At 41.5% G+C, this 20050-nt stretch overlaps 1 protein-coding gene across 4 annotated transcripts in view; it reads left to right on the plus strand.

The window, feature by feature from the left end:
• Positions 1 to 20050, plus strand: part of mlphb (melanophilin b) — a 47909-nt gene that overhangs the window by 1774 nt on the left and 26085 nt on the right. For all 4 annotated transcript variants that reach the window (XM_034884932.1, XM_034884931.1, XM_034884933.1 and 1 more), the window contains exons 2-5: positions 918 to 1089; positions 12802 to 13023; positions 15211 to 15350; positions 19995 to 20036. In XM_034884932.1, coding sequence (XP_034740823.1) covers positions 965 to 1089; positions 12802 to 13023; positions 15211 to 15350; positions 19995 to 20036 — 529 coding nt within the window. In that variant the 5' untranslated portion in view covers positions 918 to 964. The remainder of the gene's footprint in view (positions 1 to 917; positions 1090 to 12801; positions 13024 to 15210; positions 15351 to 19994; positions 20037 to 20050) is intronic.

Here is a 20050-nt window from a genome sequence, read left to right on the forward strand (position 1 = left end):
TAGTCTAGCTAGCTGTCTGGATTTACCCTGCAGAGATCTGAGGACCAGGTAACCATAGTCCTCAGAAATCCACCCGAGGTTAGAACGCCAACACAAAGAAAGACGAAGGTAAAAAAGTGACATCTGGCGACATTTCCGGAGGATTTGCATTAGTAAAGGATCGCTTTCAATAAACATACCATTATAATAGTAAAAATATGAACATATCCTATAAGGAATGACGAATGGGTGTTAACAGGACCTCTTTTGAGGCATTTGATTAGGTGTTGGTAGATTGTCTATCTGCAATGTTAAAGGTCAAAGGGCAGTAAAACATATTTACTCAGAAAGCTGTGTGTGATGTGCAATCTCCAGTGATGCGTTCAGTGACATTCACATGCAAAAATGCTTAACCCTTGTGTTGTCTTCCCATCAACCATGAATTTTTTTGTCAACACTATTATTGCTTTTTCTGACATTTTCTTCACTTTTTCAATGTTGTGGGTGCTTTTATTTATGTTTCTTTCCAAAGTTATTTGATATTTCTAATGTTGACATTTTTAGCTTATTTCGAAGGCCTATTTATTGTGATGAAAATACTGAAAATGGGTCAAATTTGACCCAAGGACAACATGAGGGTTAACATCTATTTCCAACCTTTTGTCACACAGCCTTGTATCGTGACCACAACTGACCAACTGATTAACACTCATGGCGAGTTGTGAAGTTCAGCACCTAATGGTGCATTGAATGGTTGGCAGTGCAACACTGATTGTTATTGGGAGGGGGGGGGGGAGTTATGCCAGTGACCTCATTTTAAGTCCATAGTTTTCTTGCACCGCAGTTCATCTCACATTTAAGCATTCACGTGAGCTCTATTAATGCTGACTAATAACTTCCAAACAGCTTACTGTATTTTTATTATTATCCAAATGTAGCCCAGCACAGGACCGCCTGCCAACCCACGGGCATCGAACTCCAAATCATGCTTGGCACTACAACAGGCAAGAAGCTGGATCTCTCCAAGCTCACAGATGAGGAGGCCAAGCACGTCTGGGAAGTCGTCCAGCGAGATTTCGACCTGAGGAAGAAGGAGGAGGATAGACTCGGGTATGTTAAAAAGATCTCATTCTCAACAGCCCCACACAAGCCAAAGTTTGACGCTTGCTTCAGGATTAGCCTCACTACGGATCCACTGTAGAGTACAGGGATTGTAATTCATAAAACGCAAGTAAATAATCATTTATTGCTTAAAATTGTCTCTAGTCTACAATTAAATCAATATTTGTGCCCATTACTGAGTTTAAACTCTGTCCCTATTATCCAAAACAAACAATTAATCATACTATATTAAACTTCATGTTAAATGTAAAATTATAAATCGTTTGCATCATTTATTTCAGCTGTGACTTGTATAGTGCAGCATTTCCCTCTGTAATTAGTTTTAATATGTTGCATCCATTGGGGCTTTGCCAGTTTACACATGTCTAAATTCTGTTTTTTTCTGTGAATTCAGGATTATAAAAAGATTAGCATGATTTTTTTTTTCGAAATCAAAATATGTATACAGTGTCCTCCAAATGTTAGCATGCTGACATGCAACACTAAGTTGGTGACCCGGTTAAACATGACCTGCTACACAGCATGTAAACATGCCAATGAATGCATGATTGCGTTAGCATTTGGCTTAAAGCTGTGCCTATATGTACAGTCTCACAGAGTGGCTACCTTGGCTCTAGACTTGTTATTTATTTTAAGGTTAATAAGTTACCCATCAGCACCTCATCAACAGCGGTTCATCTTAGCTCACCTTGCTGCAATAATGTACAGATGTACTCCAAGAGCTTCTGATATTTACTGTCGGGTGTGGTTACAGACAACAAAGAAGACTTCAGCTTAAAACCTTCAACCAGAGAGGAAAGTGTGCACTTCACTTTTACTTCAGCTGAACAAGTATGGGAGTTGGTCTGGGCCGATCCCTCCCACCCTGGCATGAAATGGCAAATCCTAGGATGGCGACAGACGTTTTTGTCCGGACCAAGAGGAACTCATTTCATTGGTTGTGCTACTTCTTCTTTCTATCTTTTCTCTTCTTTTGCGAGGATGAAGATCCTGCAAAAATTCCTTTTGCAAGGGAAAAACATCCGTCGCCATCATAGAATTTGCAAACCCACTTCCAGAAGTGGATGTTCTCCTGTCCCGGCTTCATGTTTCTGTGTGCTGGCTGTTTAGAAACAAAGTCATCTTGAATCAAAAAGTCAAACGTAACAACCTACTAACTTACTTCAATATCCTCACAAAAGGCGTTTTAGTAGGATCTTCATCCTCATGAAAGAAGTTTCACCAGGATCTTGGATGAGGATATCTCAGTAGGCTGCGTTAAAAAAAAAGAAGAAGCCATTGGGACGACCAATGAAAAAGGTTGGGGGTGCTCTCCAGCCAAAACACAGTGTCGCCATCCTAGGATTGCAAAGTCGCCCCCCCCGACACACACTGACAGAAGGCTGCGGTCCATCAGCACCAAAACCTCACGCTACAAGAGCAGTTTCCCCCCTAATGTGGCAGGCCTCATCAACGAGGCCTCCGACCCCCACTGACAGACTCTTGACCCCTCCCCCCACCCCCCCACCCACAGTCACAGTCTAGTATTCCTGGCCAATGCACACACATTAAAAGCTGGGAACATTTGCACATCCCCTGATCAATTTGCACTTGCTGGAAAACCATACATCCTTCTTTTCCTTCCTAAAACTGTTATTTTGCACACATTTGTGTTTAGTGTCTTTTTACATACTTTGTGTGTAATCTATTCTGTATTTACGTTCTTGACTGAACACACAAGTTTTTTTTGCTTATGAAGTCAGCATTTATGATTTCTTCGTTCAAAACTTAGGTCCAGTTATGTCAAAAATCTCACTTGAATGGACACCATGTCCAGTATTAGTTTCATATGATGGTTCACTTCACGTTATGTCATGAACATGTCCGCCTAATAAAGACGGGGCACTCACATTTCCCAGTGAGCCAGTAATCACATGTCTTGTCTTCCAAGCCTGTAATGCTACATAATTGGTTTTCTCCTGGATTATTTACAGAGAGAAACGGCTGACCTTATTTGATTTCAGTTGAATACCAGTGGAAATACTAACTCTGTTGAGCTGTACTTCTCCAACAGACGATTCAGTCATTTGCTCCTGACTCACTGGGCTACTGCTCACATGTCTCCTTGGCAATCGGGACTGATGGATGGTTAAGATATCAGGCTGTTGGAGGAAGACGTTTTAGAGGAGATATCCTCCCATGCTTGGATGTGGGATGACCTCTCTGCAGCAGCAGTAGTCTAGTATAGTAAGAGTAGTCCTCAAAATGTAGAAGATCTTCAGTGGCACATTGTAAAAGCAAGATTTACACCTGCTATGCATCTTAAAGGTGTCCTTCTTTTTTAGTTTATACACTGATTTTTACAATTCACTAAAACTTGCAATCAGGACATGGTTTACAGATTACAAGACCCTGAGGTCCAAATGAGCTGTGTGGCTATTAACAGGCTGGTTCGAAATGAGCCAGTCCTGCACAGAATCGATCGCCACTCAAGCGTTTCAAGCTGATACATGGGTCTGATAACATTTTATTAAATTGGAACAGGATGTTAATGTTTCTGTGACTTCCTGTTCAGACTGAAGGCTGCCAGAAACGGCCAGAAACTGTCCGACTTGAGCACAGCTTATTGTCACGCCGCACTACTGCTACCATCCTCCTACTTCACAGGCGAGCCAGACATCACATGATTCAGGTATCCTATACAAGATGTGATGTCAGAGTTTCATAATAACGCAGGAACCATTTAAAAAAAATAGGTTGACCCATAGCCTGAACGCCATGGTTCACACACACAGAGGAGTTGTGACTGTGTGTGTGTGTCTGTTCTGCATTGACATCTCTTTAGTAGCAAACATGGTTTGGTGACATCACACCATTTCCAAATAGCTCCACCCAGCTTGCTCCTGGCTGGAGGTCTAATCCACCAGAGAGATTGAAAACACCTGTTGGTGTGCAGAGCCTTCAGTCAGTCAGGTAATACTCAGATTGTCTTGATGTAACACATCTTTTATTGGGACTCAAACATGGATCATTTGTATGGCTCATGAGTCATACTGTATGTTTCTAAGTTAGCTATCAAAGGCAAAATTGATTTTCCTGCTTATTCATTGAATAGTTATATATCCAGGAATAAAATGATTGAGGTCACACTTCTCAGGGCTCTTTCTGGGCCGCGTGTCTTTCAAATGTTCCACACAGTGAGCCACTTTTTGATTTGAGAAGATTTCCTGTAGTAGTTGAATTATTTTTCCAAACTCTCATTAAAAGGAGCTTCCAAGAACCTTCTCTCCGTTCTGCATTTCCTAAAGTAGAAAGGATGGACAGGGTCAGTCTTTGCTTATAAAGACCAGCTTTTTCTATATTCAATATATTTTTCATGCATGCTGTTTACCACTCCAGAGGCCAGCAGAGTTGGTATTTTCTGTGTAGGTGCATGCAGGTTTGTCCCTGTTTGTGAGTTCAGAAGAACACTGTCCATCTTCCATTTCAACAACTTAAACCTGCCAAGGTTTTTCTTTTAGCTATTTGTTTTCCTTTGGAAGGAGCCGTTGTGTGCTGCTGAGGCGACTGTTGTTTTCACCCTGAGCCTCTGCAGTCTATAAATAGGTGCAGATCTTCATGTGGTTTACATATAAAACTGTCATGCCTAAATCTCACAAAACCACACGGCATTACAGAATGAAACAGTTCATTTTGGCAGTGATTATGACTTTGTTTTTGATTTACCAAGTCCACATAAATAACAGAAGTGTTATATTTTTATTGTTAAGTGTGTTTTGTCAACATTTACTTTAACCAAAACTTTGATGTATTACAATTCTTAGTTTGTTTCAATTTAAGAACTGCTTTTTTGCTGCAAGGTTTTACAAATCCTCACATAATTTCAAGTGAAGCAAATGTATGAACAGCAGTAGTCATTGTGTCAACCTGAAAACTATGGTGCATTGATAGTGAAATACTTTTTAAATACTTCCTATTGTTGGTAAAGCTGCCCTTCAATACACATCAATATTTAAAATATTGTACTGTTTACTTGCCTCCAGTGTGACTCTTGGTAACGCGTGGCCTCAGTTGCGTTTTATAATGGATTATGAAACAGTAGCCGTACAACTGGGCTTTTGTTAACTATGTCAACATCAATATTTAAAACATTGATGTGACCAGAGACCATCTTTGAACTCAACTACACACCTATTAAGTTTAGTGAGTGCATCTTGTACAGTCGACAAAATATGTCCACAGACAGAAATGTAAACATCGAGCTAAGTTGTGAAGTGTACCTTTAAAACATGCCTTATTGCCTAGATATAAGAGAAGCTACGTCATTGCACCTTTTACGTTGTGTTGCTAAGCTCCTGTTTACTTGCCTGCAGTGGGACTGTTGGTAACGCGTGGCCTCAGTTCTGTTGTTTTATGGATTATGAAATAGTAGCCGTACAACTGGGCTTCTGTTAACTATGTCAACTTAAAAATTGATTTGTCAGTGTTGCTTTTACAGCATGTTGACCCCAAACGACTGTTGTTTCCTGCACTCTGTGTGTGTGTGTGTGTGTGTGTGTGTGTGTGTGTGTGTGTGTGTGTGTGTGTGTGTGTGTGTGTGTGTGTGAGAGAGAGAGTGTGAAGTGAGAAGATCACCATGTATGGGAACACTCAGTTCCTTCGGTCTTCGTAGCTGTCTGTGTCTAAGTGAAGGTCTGGCTGCCGCACCCGGATTCCTCAGCTCTGCCGTTAAGCACAAACGCTGCAGTAGCTGCTTTTAATCAAATACTGAGCAAAAGGGAGGACTTTGGAGACAAACTGGAGTGTGTTAACTGGTAAAACGGCTTAGAAAAAGTACATAGTCATGTCTCCTTTTTATAATGTAAAGCTTTTTTGTGACTTTTCAGCATGGAAGATGAGAAGAAAGAAAAAGTATTTTCTATTCTATTACTTCTATTGCAGTTATTTCTGCGTGCTGTTGGGCGTTATCTAACTACCCATAACCTTTTATATGCAAATAAATATAAGTTCTCACCATATAGATGCCCAGTCGAGTATTCTTATAAACAAACGAAAGTTGTGTTTACACACAGTATAATGCCGCACACACACACACACACACACACACACACACACACACACACACACACCACTTAAGTCCAAGCGCTGCGTCCTAAATTCCTCTATACCTGATAAAGAGCCAACCTGGGCTCCAAACGTACTCCTATTAAAACAAATGAAAGAAAGCTACCTTTGAAAGGGAGCATACCACAGTGTTGCATGTCCTTGTGAAACAGTACATGCAACTAGAACATGTTACTGTGTATCCATTTCTTTCCTTAAAACAATTTTTTACTTCAAGAGGGGATCTATGATGCTTTTCCTTATTTTCTGTCTTATATAATGTTACAATGACATATGTTTATGTTGAATTCTTTACATGTAATGGTCATCTGCTCCAGGCATGCCACTGCAGCGTTTCAACACACTGCTACATGTAACATACAGTGACATAAATAAGTATTTAACACCCTGCTTTTCTACAAGTTCTCCCACTTAGAAATCATGGAGGGTCTGAAATAGTCATCGTAGGTGCACGTCCACTGTGAGAGACATGATCTAAATTGAAAAAGAGAAATTACAATGTATGATTTTCTATCTATTTATTTGTATGATACAGCTGCAAATAAGGACACTTATTTTCCTCACTGTACATGGTAGCGTGAGGAAATCTGCATCTTTGAATCTTGCAGATGTTCTTTGTTTTCCCCTGTTTCAGATCAAATTCCTCCTGGTATATGTTCAGTTGTGTAGTTTGGAGTTTAGAAGCCTTTTATTTGGGATTTTTCACAGTAAAATACAGTATAAACAGCACTATTACTTTCAGGATGCCAGACCTAGTCACCTTCTTGCTTTAAGATTAAGGTCCAGTGGTTATTTTGCAGACATCCCCCCTATTAAATCTTCAGATGGTAATATTAGAACTGACCCTATTGACATTAATAAATCCTTCCAGACATTTTATTCCAAGCTGTATGAACCTGAGGTAACTTTGGATAAATCTCACTGTGACAGCTTAGTTAAATCAGCTTGACTTGCCTCAGTTATCAGCAGAGGAATCAGATAGCTTTGACAGATTGATTAATATTGAGGAATTAAGAGTTTAACAGTTTTAATATTTAGACATTGAGGTCTTCCCCTGCTTAAACCAGATTATTAAACAAAACTATTCTGTTGCTCTAAACTATGTTTTGAAAGACATGGAAAAATGGATGTTTCTCTCTGTGTCGACTCAAGCCCGTATCTCAGTGGTTAAAGTTCATGTTTTTACCCAGGGTTCATTTTGTTAGCTCTATGCCGCCTCTCTCCCCTCCTGCAGGCTGTAAAGTAAATTACAATCAGCTGTGTCTAAATTTATCTTGATAGGCAAATGGCCGCGACTAAAGATGTCTTCTTTACAGAGAAGGAAAGAGGATGGTGGCCTCTCAGTTCCCAACTTCAAACCTTATTTCTGGTCCTTCGTACTGAGGCCCCTCCTCACCTGGTTGAACCCAGATGTGTCTGTTTGCTGGTGTAATAAGTGCTACAACGTGGTCACTCCATCACGTTCTTTTTGCCAATACCTCTAATAAACAGTCCCAACATGTGCGTGTGTTGGGTCTTGTGCGCGCGCGTGTGTGTGTGTGTGTGTGTGTGTGTGTGTGTGGGTGGTTTGTGTGTTGTTTTGTCTCCCTCCCTCCCAGCTTTCCTCTCTGTGGCTTTTGGCTCTGGGACGTGTTCCATTATCTCAGTGTATTGTTTGTAATTGTTTGTTTGAATATATACAAAAAATCCAAAATTGGATCACAAAAAAAAACACAAAGTGCTGACGAACCCTGCAGATGGCACCTCTCTCACTCAAAGACTCCCATTGCCCTTGTTGTTGACGTTTGACCATGCCAGCCATGTCTCTGTGCTTGGAAGGCTTGGACGTTGCCTGCAGCACATCATTGAGTCATTCTGCACCCGACCTGCAGGATTTGATGTTTCAGTGGAGGGCAGATTTTACATCTCTAATGGCCAGCAGCTCTCTCTGCAGAAGGTTTTGGGATTCTTACAAAGTAGCCAATAAATCCAGATGATCTGGGCTATAATTTAAAAAGCATGGCCTAAAAATAGCTTTAATAAACAAAAAGCATCCTCCCATGCTTGGTGGCTGTTTTGCCAGATTCCCCCTACGCTGTGTGACATTTGGGATTTGTTATCTGAATTCTTTTCTCTTCTCTACCGTCAGCATCTCTCATCGCTGAGTGAGCCCATAGCTGTGTGACATTTGAGATTTGTTATCTGAATTTTTCCTCTCCACTATTGTAAATATGTCCTTTATTTTATTATCTTGCACAATTTTACTTCCTTTTTCCTAAAGACATTGCTAAAAAAAATGAGAGTGAGAGCATTTCTAGTTTAGTTATTTATATACAATCCAGGGTCTTAAACACAGCTTCTGTACTGGGGTCCAGGAGAAAGAACAGGATTTTTCTCCTCCACTCAACTCAGAGTGAGAAGAAAAAAGTCTTGATTTAACCCCTGTGTTGTCTTCCTGTCGACCGTGCAACTTTTTGTTTTTCTGGGTCAAATTGAAACCTTCTGAATGTTTTCTTTCAAAACCTTTCTTGCTTTCCCCCCTGATGTTTTTCATTTTTTTCTGTGCCTTTTGACATTTATGTTTGTTTTTTTTGCCCCCACATTTTTGGACATTTTAGCCACTTTGTCCAGTGGTCTTTTTTTTTTAATGCTGTAAAATGTAACAAAACATCAAAATTTAAAGAAGCAGTGGGCTGATCATTTATTTTACCTGTTGTGTGGAACAATCCGTGTTATTTTTCTGATATTTTGGCTGAAACACGCTTTTCTGATAAATATATATATTTTTTTTTAAATGGGTCAGATTTGACCCGAGGACAACACGAGGGTTATATGGACGGAAACAAATGGATGGATGTTTTTTGCTCATTTTAATATCATTACTTACAATGAACATGTTCCTGATATAGTCAAAAGGCGGTTGTTCTACTCCCCGCTAGCTTCAATTCCTAAATGTCCAAACTACAGCCGAGTAGTCAACCAGTTGTTAAGTATTTCGGAGACAATTCAAAAACAGGACTGTAGTCAAGACCACCTTTGTCAAGTCCAAGACCAGGACTTGAAGAGTCCAAGTCTAAACCGAGTCCAAAGAGGTTTGAGTCCGATTCAAATCTCAGTCCAGGACAGATAAATAGGTCGTAAACATGACAGTATCAAGACAATCATTTTGGGTTTCACTTTCCCTCCAACATTATTATCAACATTATAAAGACACCTGGACTCAGTCTAGACCAAAAGCCATATTTGGCCAGTGGCCGAGACTGAGTCAAGTCTGAGTCCAAATACTAGCGAGTACGAGACAAGTCTGAGACTGTGGAAAAACGGTCTTGAGTACTTGACTCGAGTACTACAGCCTTGATCACATTTCTGGTTCCAGAGTTTCCTGTTTTCATCTCCCTGTGACAAAAACACAGCCTTTCCCCCATCATTGAACGATAATGTCTTTAAACTCTGGTTCAAAATGGGAATAAGAACTCTTGAAGACCTGTATGTAGACAAGAAGTTTGCCCCCTTCACCCAGTTGTCCTTAAAGTTTAACCTCGCATGGTCGCACCTTTTTAGATCCTTTCAGATTAAAGATTTTATGAGGAAGATTTCTCCTCAATTTCCAAATCTACAGTACCTCCACACAGCTCAACACCACTGTTGATATTAATATCAATAAGGGTGCTATGTCCGCTCTTTAGGATTGTATCGCAGGATTTTCCCCTTCCTCTGCTATTACAGCTAGACAAAATTGGGAGGTTGATCTGGACTAAAGGTTTACTGAAGAAGAATGGAAACAAGTTGTAGATAGGATCCAGTCCTCCTCCATATGCAGTCGCCATCGTCTTATCCAATTTAAATTCCTTCATGGCATATATTGGATTAAAGTTAGGTTAGCAAAGATCAAACCAGAGATGGATCCTACATGTGACAGCTTCCCTGCTTCACATGTTCTGGCTTTGTCCGAATTTGACTAACATCTGGAAATTTCTTTTTAATTCTATGTCAGTTGCAATGGGCTCTGTAATTAACCCCTGCGTACTTCTTGCACTTTTTGGTCTCTCCCCCACAAAAACTGCAAATTTGTCACTCGCATTCTGCACTTTAATATTCTCTTTCTCTAGATTTGCCTCAATTGGAAGTCAGGCCAACCACCTACTCATATAAACTGGGTGCGTGAGCTATTGAGTTGCATCCATCATGAAAATATAACATATTTGAGAGATGGGAAGCAAGAGAAATTCAGGACGATTTGGAACCCATTCATTTCTCACTTCTGTCATAGTTTGGTGTGTTACATTACCCTTTGTACTTTGAGTTATGAAACTTACTCTGACGCACCAGAACAAATAAATGTATAGTCAGTCAACCGGTAGAGGGAAACCAAATGACAGAAATAGGTCTAAACTGTAGATGGAGACATGAACAGGCCACATTAATGTACACATATAGACACATACTCTAGGTTAGTGTATTGAGTATATAAAAACCCATTCTAACACATCTGTGTCCCAGAGAAGGACAATAAACATTCTTGAGCCAAAGTTTTGCTTATTTAACGTATTATGAATGCTTCAGCAGTTAATATCTAATCTATGAAGCTTTTCTTACTTCTATTATTACCAAATGTTCACGGAAAAGCGTAGTAGTTTTTCCTCCCTTTACCGACTTTTCCAATGTAACAAGGCCGACATGATGTTTACAATAAGATGCCGAGGTGAAGCCATCCGTGTGCCGACAGCCATCCCTTCACTCGTATGTGTCAGCCAGCATCCTGACTCACACAATCTCCGTGTAATGAAATGGTAAACGGTTTGTTAGTTTTTTGCTGTAATAACAAAGCGAGTTATAAGTTTGAAATGTACCTTGAAATGCATTCAGCTCAACAGTTATTAGTTCAACATTTTGGGGAAATGTGCCTCTTGGCTTTGTTTCTTAGAGGGAGATGAGTAGTAGGATATGGGTAGCTTAGCATAGCATAAATACTGCAGTCAGAGGGAAACAGTAACAGTGAACTAGTAGGGCTCTGGCCAAAGATACACATAAATACACATAATGAATCTATCTTATTAATGCACACAAGCATAACCATACATGTATCTCCATTTTAGGAGGAGGTACGTGTCGGAAATATTTCTTGGCAAACAATGATGTTTATCCATCTGCTTGGTATTTCTGTGTGGCCGCTGCTTCAGTTATAGAGCTGGTTGCCAGATTAAGTAAGCCCACGTTTTGGTTTGGGTCTTTGTGCCGGCATGACAACACCAACTGTGGCTGAGTTTTAACCAGGAACAGTGTGCACACCTCGTTTTAAGCATGTCCCAACTTGAAACACAATTTTGCCAAACGATTTCTTTTCCCAACTTTGAAAAAATTATTTATTGCTTCTTGAGTCTGTGTTTTTCTATTTTCAGTCACAGGCATTTTCACTCTACAACTATGCAGTATACCAGATATTAGTTAGCAGTGGACCTGCAGTAATTAACCCTACATTAATGTCAAATGCAGACCTTGTTCAAAGGCCATTTGCAACTAATTAGCATTGCAAAGCATACCAGAGACTGTGTAATTACAACAAGTCCTGCAGTATAGAGCTCCGCAGTGGTTCTGGAAGTAAAATCCCATTCATTTTCTCCATCAGGGTTTTGATTATCAGCCATATGGTCTAAACTATTTATTTGACCAAGCAGCCAATAAACACAGGTGTAAAGTTCTACAAGTTAGATTTATTTTTGCAAAACAAAGCTTCAACAAAACAAATGAAGGCTTAAGAGTTCATTGAAGGAGGTCAACTAAACATAACTACTGGAAAATAAAGCCAAATGATAACTTAACAGACCTTCCAGAACGAGACATGAGGGACCCTAATAGTGCTTTCCATTTGCTCTCGGAAGTCAGATTTTCCGAGGTTTAAAAAGTCGGCAACGCCCTCTGACCCCGGAGGTCAGTCAGCCGCGTGAATCAGCCGGCTATGAGTAGATCTGTAGCAGACGAGTAGGTGAGCTAGCTCAGAGTAAGATCCACAACTAAAGCCATTCTTTCACTTGACTGAAATAACACACAATGTTCTGCATGTAGCCTAGCTAGGTCTACTGTAGGTTTGGTGTATAAATGTTAAAAGGAAATGTTAAAATGCAATGAGGTCGAGCACACAGTCAATTTAAAAATAATGGAAATAATGTATTCGCTACCTGCATTTCTCATTTCCTGTTTCTATGTCTACATTGAAAGCCTATATATTGCTTAGGCTACACTAAATTAAGACAATAAATAAACAGTCTGGCTCAGAATGCTTTCTTTACTGTGACTACGTGGCTCTCCTGTGAGCCGCTGCATGAGGTGGCGAGTGGGTGTGCGCAGTAGGACTGAGTTTTGTTATTCCTAGCAATACTGACTCAAGTGATTCAGTAGAAATGTCATATTAATGGTTATGTAAACGGTTTGCCAGGTTGGATGTGTGTACTAGAGAATGGGGAAACTACCTGAACTTTCTGGAGGGCTCCTAAGAAGCTTTGTGCCGGGGAGAGACGTGTATGATGGGCTTATGGTTTTGTCATTTTAAATACCAAGAAAAGAAACACACTCATTTATTCCCTGTATTAAGTGAACAGCTGGGCTTTTGTCTTTTTTCAGGGAGCTAAAGACCAAGATTGAAAAAGAAGACACCAAGAGAGAGCTGTTGGGGAACCAGACCAGCCTCACGGAGTCGTACTGTATTAGATGTCTCCAGCCGTTTAAGTTCCTGGTCAACAGCAAGCGTCAGTGTCTGGACTGCCAGCTCTACATCTGCAAGTCCTGCAGTCTCTACAACAAGAAGGAGCAGGGCTGGGTGTGTGATCCCTGTCATATGGCCAGGTAGGAAAATGATAATATTAGAAACATGAAACATGTAGTAATTAAAAGCAAGGCCGGCACCATGTTACCTTGCTCGGCAGCTGGATTCAGAGACACCGTGAGAACATGTGAAAACCCATCTTGTCAGGCTTCAACCGCAGACCGTTAAAAAACGAGACTCAGTCACTTTCTGTATCTGTGTAAAGTGGGTTTCACCACTGCCCCACACCTTAGGAGACTAACGGCAGGTCCTGAGTGTTTGGATTTCAATAGGAGAAGTGAATGTGCAGAGGAAGTTTTGGTTCCTGCCCTCACCTATGGTCATGAAGGCTGGGTCATGACCAAAAGAACAAGATCCAGGGTACAAGTGGCCAAAATGGGTTTCCTCAGGAGGGGGGGGGGGTGGTGTCTCCCTTTGAGATAGGCTGAGAAGCTCAGTCATACGGGAGGTGTTCCAGGCATATCCAGGCGGGAGGAGGTCTCGGGGAAGACCCAGGACTAGGTGGAGGGAGGTCAAGCTGGGAGGAGGCCTCTAGGAAGACCCAGGACTAGGTGGAGGGAGGTCAAGCTGGGAGGAGGCCTCTAGGAAGACCCAGGGCTAGATGGAGAGATTGCACCTCCAACCTGGCCTGGGAACGCCTCGGCACCCCCCAGTCAGAGCTAGTTGATGTGGCTCGGGATAGGGAAGTTTGGGGTCCCCTACTGGAGCTGCTGCCCCTGAAACCATATATCGGATAAGTGGACAAAGATGGATGGAAGTGAGTGTGAACAAAGATTATGATCGATTCGTCGCCCCACAGTCACCAAGGTGTTGTAGAGTCTGACAGCTACCGGATGAACGACCTGCGGTACCTCTCCTTCTTACACCGGGGGTGTATCAGTCTGCTGGCTTTCCTTTCCTGTTAGGCGGCGACCTCTCGTGGCCGTAGTAATTATTGTGAGATCGAACAAGGAAGTGAGGGGACAAAGTATAGGAGCGTCTCCTTGCCAAAATGCGACCTACGGTCTTGTTGTGAATGTACCCAAAACGACTTTCTTTTAAAAGCATAATTAGGACGGAAACGCCACTTTTAAGATTTACCTTAATCTTGTTTTTGGTCAAATGGCCTTTTCAATGGAAGAGCTAGGGGCGCTACTATGATCACATCAAAATCAGCATTTTTAAAAGACTAAAGAGGCTCGAACTCGAACACTAGAACAGGGATGTCAAACTCTATTTCACAAAGGGCCACACTGGAAAATGAGAATCACGTCAAGGGCCCGACATGTAGAGTTTATGGACGTGCTGTAATATAGTCGAAGAGTAAAATATCTTGTTAGTGTTGCATGTCTCAAATAGCTTCCTCACAGTGTGGTCCACATAAAGCCCTAAAAAAGTTAGGGAAAATGTACCCTAGCCATCATAGAGTTTGGTCAAGCCAACAACAATTATGGTTACATTTTCAAAAACCTACACAACTCACCTGTTTCGCACATTTGAATATGCAAACTCCCCGGGGCTGTGGGGATTTATGGGTCTCAAAGTCGGCAAAACTGCCAAATTCTGCTGAGTTTTGTATAATTACAGTCTGAAAAACTGTTTCCCATCCTTTTGGTTTGGCGCACAACAAGGCCATGATGTTTTGTGAATCTACATTTATTCGTGGGCTGGATCAACATTTGTGAGGAGCCGTGTTTGGCCCGCGGGCCTTGAGTTTGATCATGTGATTTAGAACATGGTTTGTGTACACAAAGTTTACTAAAACAGATTTTGAACAACTCACTTTAGCAGTTATTGTTCACGCTGTCCGCCATCTTGTCAGTCAAAAAGTGTCACTCTCCAAATGTGGATGAACAAACTCCATAGGAGGAAATGTCATTCTTATATTTGGCTCCTTTTCAGCTACAAGGTCAATATTATATTCCACTAATGACAAAACAACAAATTACCCATGCATTGATATGGAACTAGGCTTTAAGTGAATCATTTAAAACTTCTTTTCTTCTTTTTAATGAACTCTCTGTACACAATGTTCTCAATGCTGAGTTCATGTGTGGAGCCGCTGGTGAAACTTGGAGCAAAGTTTCATGTTGTGTGTCGAGACTTTTTCAGTCCCTGGTGTTGAAATGTTTGTGTTCCATACAGAAAGTGTTTTCTGTAACTATTGGTGAGTGATTTGAGTATAAAGTCATCAGTACCTAATTTGTCGCCTCTGTTTCCTTGAACAGGGTCCTCAAGATCGGGACTTTGGAGTGGTACCACGAAAACGTCCGGGCTCGCTTCAAGCGCTTCGGCAGTGCCAAGGTGATGCGATCGCTCTTCAAGAGGCTGAGCGGGGAACGCAGATGCTCTCAGAATGATCTTGAAGGTGAGTTTTTATTAAGATGACTTCGTGGGTGGTTTTCTGTACAGAATAAGGAATGGAAAAAGGATTTTTACCGGGTTTCCCAGAACAATGCCTGCTCTAAGAAGTGGGTTTAATACCGGTAATTGTGTCTGGAATCTTTTAATCCTTGATCCATGAAAACGGGTATGTAGCGAGTCAATGGTTAACACCACGATACTGTCACCTTTCAGCAGAGAGATTAACCCAGGCTGACTGAAGCTGCTCAGTGTTCAGATGTCATAAACTGTAGATTTTTCTCTGGTAATGGGGTAAAGTGGTGATGGCTGTATGAATGCAAAGCAATGTGAATCTATGGTTACAAATGTGGTGGCAGGTCAGGTCTCAGGTCGAGGTTACTTTGAAGGGGCAACCTTAAAGTTCTTATTTTCAGGTTCATAATTGTATGTAGTGGTTATGGCAGAACAGGTTTACATGGTTTAATTTTCCCAAAACACCATCATTTTGTTGTTCTTCACATTGCTGATGGCCTAGATGCCAGTCAAACGTAGCCCCGCCCACAACATTTGAGGTCGGGAAGTTCGGTCTGGACTCCATTCCCCTGTGGATCAACTATGCTCGAACCAAAGCTGTTTGGACCAATCAGATTGTCAGGGCGGGCTTTACACGATGATGGACAGATGATCAACAGTAACGTAATCAACCGCGTCACCAAAGAGCGCTTGGGTTGAATTAATTTACAAAAAAGATGGCTGCCACTGGAGACTTGAGATGGGTAGATTCCTCCATCGCATCTGTTACAGAAGATATGGACAGTGCATTACATTTTAAACAGGAACAGAGAACCACGATCAAGGCATTTGTTGATCGGAAAGATGTTTTTGTTCTTCCTGTGGGATTTGGCAGAAGTTCAACATACAATACGTCACATACTCCGTTGCTCTGACTGGTTGTAGGTCTATCCGTTGCTCTGATTGGTTGTAGGTCTATCCGTTGCTCTGACTGGTTGTAGGTCTATCCGTTGCTCTGATTGGTTGTAGGTCTATCTGTTGCTCTGATTGGTTGTAGGTCTATCTGTTGCTCTGACTGGTTGCAGGTCTATCCCTTGCTCTGATTGGTTTTAGGTCTATCCCTTGCTATGATTGGTTGTGAGTCTATCCGTTCCCCTGATTGGTTGCAGGTCTATCCGTTGCCCTGATTGGTTGTAGGTCTATCCCTTGCTATGATTGGTTGTAGGTCTATCCCTTGCTATGATTGGTTGTGAGTCTATCCGTTGCCCTGATTGGTTGTATGTCCATCCCTTGCTATGATTGGTTGTAGGTCTATCCGTTGCTCTGATTGGTTGTAGGTCTATCCGTTGCTCTGATTGGTTCCAGGTCTATTCATTGCTCTGATTGGTTGCAGGTCTATCCATTGCTCTGATTGGTTGTAGGTCTATCTGTTGCTCTGATTGGTTGTATGTCCATCCCTTGCTATGATTGGTTGTAGGTCTATCCAAATAAGTGCAGAGGCATTTTCTTTCCTGGTTGGGTTGAAACACGCCCCATAATCACAGCCTAATGGAGCAGACTCGTGTTTCTGACTAGAATCTAGTATAAAAACATCAGGCTACCTGCTGCAGCTCCTCTTTTCACCCTGTGTGTTGAGCTCTCTGATTTAGCTCCAGAGTGAGGTATCACACTTCTGTTCCATCTTTGTTGGGAGTTGCACATGCCCAGTAGCTAGGTAGGGACTACTAGCCAGTCAGAAGCAGAGTATAAGGGTGTGTTATGCTAGCAGGTAGGCAAGTATTATGTGTTAACATGTGTTACAAAGTGACATCACGGAGCAGTTTGTGAACAGTGTTTTCTGTTGGAGATGGTAAGTCCCTTTTGGGGGGGGGGGGGGGGACTTTGGGCTTTTTCACATTGTAAACCTATAACTTGCACACACAAAAAAGACATATAACACAATAAAGGAATAAAGAAAAAGCCAAGAAAGCACAATATGAGCACTTCAGCAGATTTCCATCTGTTGCACTCATTTCTTACCGAGCCCTGTGGAGGTGCTGCAGGTCAGGAGTTGAGTCACACAGCACTGCAAGAAGTCAGCTTGACCTTATCATGAGAAATCCCCGATAAATGAAAGGCTTCGAGGGGCTTCAACAGCTGCATGCTGAACTGGAACTGCATGGAGAGTGTGCAGCCTGTTGAATCGCACTTGGTAAAACATCACCATGACTACTGCATCACATGTGTGGATTGTGTCGAGTTCAAGATTTTTTCAAGATAAGCTCATAATAGCTGCAGTGAACAACACGATGCAGGTTATTCAGGGTAATGCAGGAAGCTCGGACATTATTGGACTGAATATATACATTTTAATCAAGTGACTTGAACAGACTTGAAATGAGATGGCACTGTGCCGTAATTGCTTGACAACGGACACTAAAGTGGAGCAAAGATTAGATATTAAAGATCATGGCTGTTCTCCAGCCGTGTGTTTTGGGTGTGTAAACATATAGTGGTGGTTTGTATCCCTATACATGGGCTATGATATGAGACAATACATTTTAATGTGGAACTATCAGTTTGATTCCATGATGAAACGAGTCGGTAATCTGATATAGTTAATATTTGTTTACACATTTTTTTTTAAATACATTCATTTCCCATTTATAAATTAAAATAAGCCAAATACATATGAAAAAGCATCGCCTACCTTCAAATAAAAACAAATACTTTTTAAAACGGACCAGGTATTAGTGAAGCTAGGACATGTTAATAGTAAAAATTCAACTTCATTAGTTAGCCACTCATGACCAAATGAAATGGCCTCCTTGCTGCTGTGATCTTTAGAGAGAGTAACTTAAACACATGGGTCCCCGTTACACAGCCATTGTGACCTAATCATGTACATTACGTTGAAACCTTGCACCCAAACAAAGGCACTGATTGGCTGATCCCATGCCACCCTGACCATAAACGACAAAGTCTTCAATCACACAAGTGGCGAGGCTTTGGATTCATATCGGTGAATCTTTACATCCCTTACACGTAGTTGCATACCTGTACTTCTGAGACAACATACTTGGCCCTAACAAAAAAATACTAAAACTAAACCTTTCTGAAAGTAAACTAACCAACACCCTCTGGAAACTAAAAGTACAACTAAATCCAAAAGTCAAAACTAAAATGAAATAAAAACTAATGAAACATGGTAAACTATCCCTTTATAACTTTGCTTCACACACTTAGAGAATCTCTAACGAGCAGCCTTGAAGCGGTTCTGGCAGCTCCTGGTGGTCCCTGAGACCCGTGATGTTGCTGGATTTCTTTAATCTGTCAGCCACCTGTCTGAGACCCTTCATTTTTGTGACACTAAGTCACAAGAAATCGGTTTCCTCTCTCTTTTTCAGATAATCAGCCATTGATAAAAGGCTGCCAAGTCTGTCCCAGTGATTTAATCTCTTCCATTTTTCCATTTTTTTCGGGCTCTGACTCCTCACAGCTGTGCTGAGTGCTGTCACAGACCCCGTCTCAGGCCTGGATCCAGCTCAGGCCGGGCCCTCCAATGTCAGCTTTTTGTCCTAAATCAATCAGTGCACTGGGAAGCACAGTCTCTTGGGAAATTTCCACCCTCTGCTGGGACATTATTCCCAGACATACTAACGTGGTGAAATGTCCTGTTTATGTTTGCTGCTCATGTTTAAAGTCTGATGCTGTGACGATATGAGTCTTCATCAAAACCTTTCCGCCACTTTTTGAAGTTGCTCACACAGCCTTTCCAAAATCCTCTTGTCAAACCCAGAGCATATAAAGCAAGTGCCCTTGAAGCCCACTGTATATCAGCTTTGAGCATTATTGTATGCCACAGGTCTCCAAATGAGATCATAGAATCAGGAGATCCATAAACTTTGAGTAGACAGCCGGGACTCCTGGTACTGCTTACGCTGAGTCACCCTTGAGGATTTTGGGACGGCATAGAAAACGAGCTGGCCTTGTAATCCTCCACTCACATGTCTCCCATTCTGTGCCTGCAATCCACCGACCAGAAGCAGATAGAGGGGCAGAAGGAGAGGCAGAAAGAGGGAGGGAGGGAGAACAGCACTCTTGTTTGTCGTGTATTCACGTGGAATCCATCTCGCTGCATGTGCACGGATGCATACTGTAGTTATGATGCACAGCCATGTTATGCATGTTAACAGATGTGTTATGTTCAACATGCTCTGCAACTCATCACATGTAGACATTCATGGATTAAATTTAACATGCATGACTGTACGCTGGACACACACACACACACACACACACACACACAGACACACAAACACATTCTTTGCTGTGTTTTACTGTATGCTCTGTGCTGTGGTCCACTGGGCCCCCTGAGCTTGGAGGGTGTCATCCTGTGTACTGTGTCTTTGTGCTCACTGGGATGTAACTGTGTTTCTTACAACGGAGTCTTTGTTTCACATACACACACATCGGCGGATTTTGGCTTCTCCGCTGCTGCTGCTTCTGATTATAACTTTATGTGGAAAGTAAGAACAACCTGAATTATCCCAATTTGCTAAGCTATTTATTATAGTTTCTAAATGGCAAAATTGCAAACCTAACTACATTCATTTTTATTTCAAATGTAATTAAACACAACTAAATCTTGTCTTCTTTCAACTTTTCTGTTTTCCAGAGCCTCATGAATACGACACCCAGAGCATACCTGAGGTCCACAGTGAGTACACCGAA

The sequence above is a fragment of the Etheostoma cragini genome, chromosome 11, assembly GCF_013103735.1.
Source record: "Etheostoma cragini isolate CJK2018 chromosome 11, CSU_Ecrag_1.0, whole genome shotgun sequence".
Taxonomy (NCBI): Eukaryota; Metazoa; Chordata; class Actinopteri; order Perciformes; family Percidae; genus Etheostoma; species Etheostoma cragini.